The 4,692-nt window shown below is 44.9% G+C and overlaps 1 protein-coding gene across 1 annotated transcript; it reads right to left on the minus strand.

Moving 5' to 3' along the window:
- Positions 1 to 3,940: 3,940 nt before the first annotated feature.
- On the minus strand, positions 3,941 to 4,435 carry LOC109207882 (uncharacterized mitochondrial protein AtMg00810-like). The gene has a single exon (XM_019370883.1). The coding sequence runs from the start codon at positions 4,433 to 4,435 to the stop codon at positions 3,941 to 3,943; it is 495 nt and encodes a 164-aa protein (XP_019226428.1).
- Between the last annotated feature and the right edge of the window lie 257 nt (positions 4,436 to 4,692).

Below are 4,692 nucleotides of genomic sequence, written 5' to 3' on the forward strand. Positions count from 1 at the left end.
AATTCGAGTTTTCGGCGTTGTTTTAGGTGGTTCAAGGATTGGTACAAGTTTGAATGAGGTATTAGGTGTTATTGGTGCTTTTGGTTGAGGTCCCGGGGGCCTCGGGATGATTTCGGGTGGTTAACGGAGAAATTTTTGAAGTCTTGCAGCAGCTGGTTTTTTTTTCTCTTCTGGTATTTTCGCTTCTGCGGCTTGGGAACCGCAGAAGCGGCCAATCAATCGCAGGAGCGAATTTGGGCTCCCTCGGCTTTTTCCGCAGGTGCAGAAGATCTACCGCAGATGCGGTTATGCTATGCGGTCCTGGGTCAGCTGTAAGAAACCGCAGAAGCGGTAAGAAATCCGCATAAGCGGTTATTGAACCGCAGAAGCGGACGCCGTGTTTTTAGTGAAAGTCACAGAGGCGGCTCTTTTTCTGCATAAGCTGGACCGCAGAAGCGGTCCCTTGTCCGCAGAAGCGGAAATGCCTGTGCAGATATAGAAATTTCGAGGGTTAGATTTCATAAGTTAGAAAAATCAAATTAAGCTCGGGGAAGGGCGATTTTCAGAGGGTTTTGAAGACAAGACTATTGGGTAACGTTTCTTTAATCCTTTCTAGTTATATTTCATCATTTTGTAGTTAAATCCATCATTAAAATTCGAATTTGGGATCAAAAATGGGAAAATTGGGTGAAACTTCATAGGCTAAACTATTGGGTTTTTGAGTGGGTGTTGACCTCCGATTTGGGAGATTTTTATATGGTTAGACTCGTGAGAGTACGAGGGTTCTGAAAATATGAAAATTATTCGATTCCGAGGCGTTGGCCTGAAGGGCATTTTGGTCATTTTACCTAATTTCACGCCGTAGCTTTGAATTTAATAGTAAAACCAGTTGGTTGCGATGTTATTCACAATATGTAATTGAATTGAATAGATTTGAGCCATTTGGAGTCGGATACTCGTGGCAAAGGCGTGATTTCTAGTTGATTTTGAGCCGGTTCGAGGTAAGTGGCTTGTTAACCTTGTGTGGGGGATTCTTTCCCCTATAAGGTTTGTTATTTGAATATGTGGAGTTGCCTGCGTACGCGAGGTGGCGAGCGACGTCTTGAGCCAATTGTTGAAAATTCCGATTTTTACTTAAGATATTGAGACTGAGCCTTCCTTCATATTTGCCTTATTGTACTTGGAATTATAACCTGTGTTAGATTAGAAAAGCATGTTTAGTTGATCCAATTTGCCTAATTGTTTAAGTTGCCTTGACTGAACTACGTGAAGCATGCTAGGCTAGTACTACCTGTTGCTTGTCTTTGTACTTCCTTTCTTGGTATCTTCTGGTTGTGGTTGCGCATTTACATTGGGACTACGGATGTGGGATTCCGGTAGCTCCCCCCCCCCCCTCGTTTGTTTACTTTGGGACTACGGGTTCGATTCCCGGTAGATCCCCCTGCACTTTTACTTTGGGACTGCGGGTTAGATTCCCGATAGATCCCCCTGCACATTGATAGTTGGACTACGGGACGGTATCCCGGGAGATCCTTCGGATATTTACATATGATGGACTACGGGACGGTATCCCGGGAGATCCACTGGACAGTTGAGAAAAGGAGTACAGGACGGTATCCTGGGAGATCCTCATTGTTACCATTGGTATTGAGTTGTACTTATTCTGTGGTTGTTCCGTTCTTTGTGTATTTGATATTGCCTTGTTTAACCTGTCTTATCTCACTGCTGTACTCATTATTATTGTCAGTTTTTCATACTGTTAATTTATTATTATATTTTATCTCAGTAGGGCCCTGACCTTCCTCGTCACTACCCAACCGAGGTTAGGCTTGGCACTTACTAAGTACCGTTGTGGTGTACTCATGCCCTTCCTGCGCATGTTTTTCATGTGCAGATCCAGGTACCTCCACTCAGGCGCACTATCCTTGAGGCGAAGAGATACACGGAGACTTCGAGGTATATCTGCCGCGTCCGCAGACCAGGAGTCTCTATTCTGTTCCAGCTTTAATACTTAGTTTATTCCTTTTCTCTCAGTTGTTTAGATATTCTGGAGTTAGAGCAGCGTACTATATTTCTGTTAGCCTGTGGTTCCCGTGAGTTTCCGGGTTTTGGGTTGAGATTTTAGACTTCCGCGATTTATTTTTGAGTTGTATATGCCAGGTGGCACTTATTTACCGTTTTCTTCTAGTTTTGCTTAATTTAATTAAATGTTTCCGCAAGTTATTCGAATTTCCGTATTGTTAGGCTTACCTAGTTGTAGGAACTAGGTGCCATCACGACATGTTCATGGAGGGTGAACTAGGGTCATGACAAGTTGGTATCAGAGCTCTAGGTTCATAGGAGTCACGGAACACAGGCCGGTTTATTAGAGTCTCGCTGATCGGTACGGAGACGTCTGTACTTATCTACGAGAGGCTATGTAACTGTTTAGGAAAAATCTTCATTTCATTTGAATTCCTTGTCGTGCGATATTTTGGCATCACTTCTAAACTTCTGACTTCTATTCTCTCACAGATGGTGAGGACACGCGCTACTCGAGATGATCAGGCACCCGCACCCCCTACTGCAGCCGTTAGAGGCCGGGGCCGGGGGAGAGGTCGAGGACGCGCACGTGGTGCAGCCAGTGCACCTGCGCGAGCTGCCGCCGAGGTACCACCAGCAGATCCAGCCGGAGCCCAGGCACCTGGCACACCTACTGCTGCCACTACTACTCCAGCGCTCCAGGAGACTTTGGCTCAGTTCATGAGCATGTACACCACCTTGGCTCAGGCAGGGTTGCTTTCCCTTGCTGCAGCCACATCCCAGGCCGGGGGAGGAGCACAGACTCCCGCCGTCCGCACTCCTGAGCAGCGAGTGCAGGCTGAGCAGGCTCCCGAGATTATTCCCGCACCGCCTGCAGCGCCAGTTCAGCCCGAGGATGGGCCAGCTGCTTCGGAGGACGAGCAGCGGAGACTTGAGAGGTTCAAGAAGTATGATCCCCCAGTGTTCAGTGGATTAGCATCAGACGATGCCTTGGGATTTCTAGAGGAGTGTCATCGTATTCTCCGCACTATGGGCATCGTGGAGTCCAGCGGGGTTTCTTTCACTGCTTTTCAGCTACGGGGAGCCGCCTATGGTTGGTGGCGGACTTGCGAGATAGATAGTCCAGTCGAGGCCGCTACACTGACTTGGACCCAGTTCTCGGATATGTTCATGAGAGAGTTTGTCCCCCAGAGTCTTAGGGATGCATGGCGCGCAGAGTTTGAGCATTTGCACCAGGGTGCTATGACCATTTCAGAGTATGCTATCCGTTATACCAGGTTGGCCAGGCATGCACCGACTTTGGTTGCTACAGTTCGGGAGAGAGTTCGCAGGTTCATTGAGGGTCTTATCCCACCCATCAGATCTAGCATGGCTCGAGAGTTGGAGATGGACATCCCTTATCAGCAGGTAGTGAGCATTGCTAGGAGGATTGAGGGTATGCTCGCCAGGGAGCGAGGAGAGAGGGAGGCCANAAAAGAGAGGGAAAAAGCGGAGGCGTAATTAATGCATGAGTAAAGGACAATCATTACACAAAAAAACTTTTAACAGTGCACATGGGTCCTAAAGGTTATTAGTAAAGCAAGTAATGCCAAGTAACTTTCTTAAATTACAAAATCTCTCCTCTAATAACGGTTTGGTAAAAATATCAGCTAACTGATCAGTGGTTCCAATGAAGGTTATTTCTATGTCTCCCTTAAGAACATGATCTCTAATAAAGTAATACTTGATATCTATATGCTTTGCCCTAGAATGATGCACAAGATTTTTGGAGAGACAAATAGCACTTGAATTATCACAAAATATTTGTATAGGCTTAAACGAAAGATTCATAGTCACCCAGTTGATGAGACATCCACAGTAGTTGTGCGCAGCATTGTCCAATGGCAATGTATTCAGCTTCAGTAGTGGATAGTGCAACCGATGCTTGCTTTTTACTATTCTAGGATATTAAAGCTTTTCCCAGTAATTGACATGTACCGCTTGTGCTTTTTCTATCGTCCTTATCACCTGCAAGGTCAGCATCTGAAAAACCTTCTAATTTAAAAGAGTTAGAGCGAGGGTACCATAGTCCGTGAGATACAGTTCTAATGAGATATCGAATGATTCTTTTTACTGCGGTCAAATGTGATTCCTTAGGAGCTGATTGAAACCTGGCACATTTGCATACGCTGAACATAATATCCGGTCGACTTGCTGTCAGGTACAGTAGTGATCCAATCATCCCACGATATTTAGTTTCATCAACAGGAATTCCCTTCTCATTTTTGTCTAGATTTGTGGAAGGGCTCATTGGTGTACCAATGGATTTTGCATTACTTATACCAAATTTTTGAATCAATTCTTTTGTGTATTTGGTCTGACATATAAAGGTTCCTCCTTCAGATTGTTGGATTTTTAGTCCAAGGAAGAACGTTAGCTCTCCCATCATACTCATTTCGAATTCGCTTTGCATAAGATTTGAAAATTCCTTGCACATAAGAGGATTAGCACAAACAAATATAATATCATCAACATAAATTTGAATGATGAGGTTACCTTTAGATGATCTTTTGATGAACAGGGTAGTGTCTATTTTACCTCTTGTGAAGCCATGATCAACAAGAAAAGAACTGAGTCTATCATACCAAGCACGAGGAGCTTGCTTTAGTCCATACAGCGCCTTAGTGAGCTTGTATACATGATATGGAAACT

This window comes from Nicotiana attenuata, unplaced genomic scaffold, assembly GCF_001879085.1.
Source record: "Nicotiana attenuata strain UT unplaced genomic scaffold, NIATTr2, whole genome shotgun sequence".
NCBI lineage: Eukaryota > Viridiplantae > Streptophyta > Magnoliopsida > Solanales > Solanaceae > Nicotiana > Nicotiana attenuata.

What these genes read in the sequence shown, in the direction of transcription:
- LOC109207882 (XM_019370883.1), bottom strand. Translation starts at nt 4,435, where the DNA reads ATGAGTATGATGGGAGAGCTAACGTTCTTCCTTGGACTAAAAATCCAA.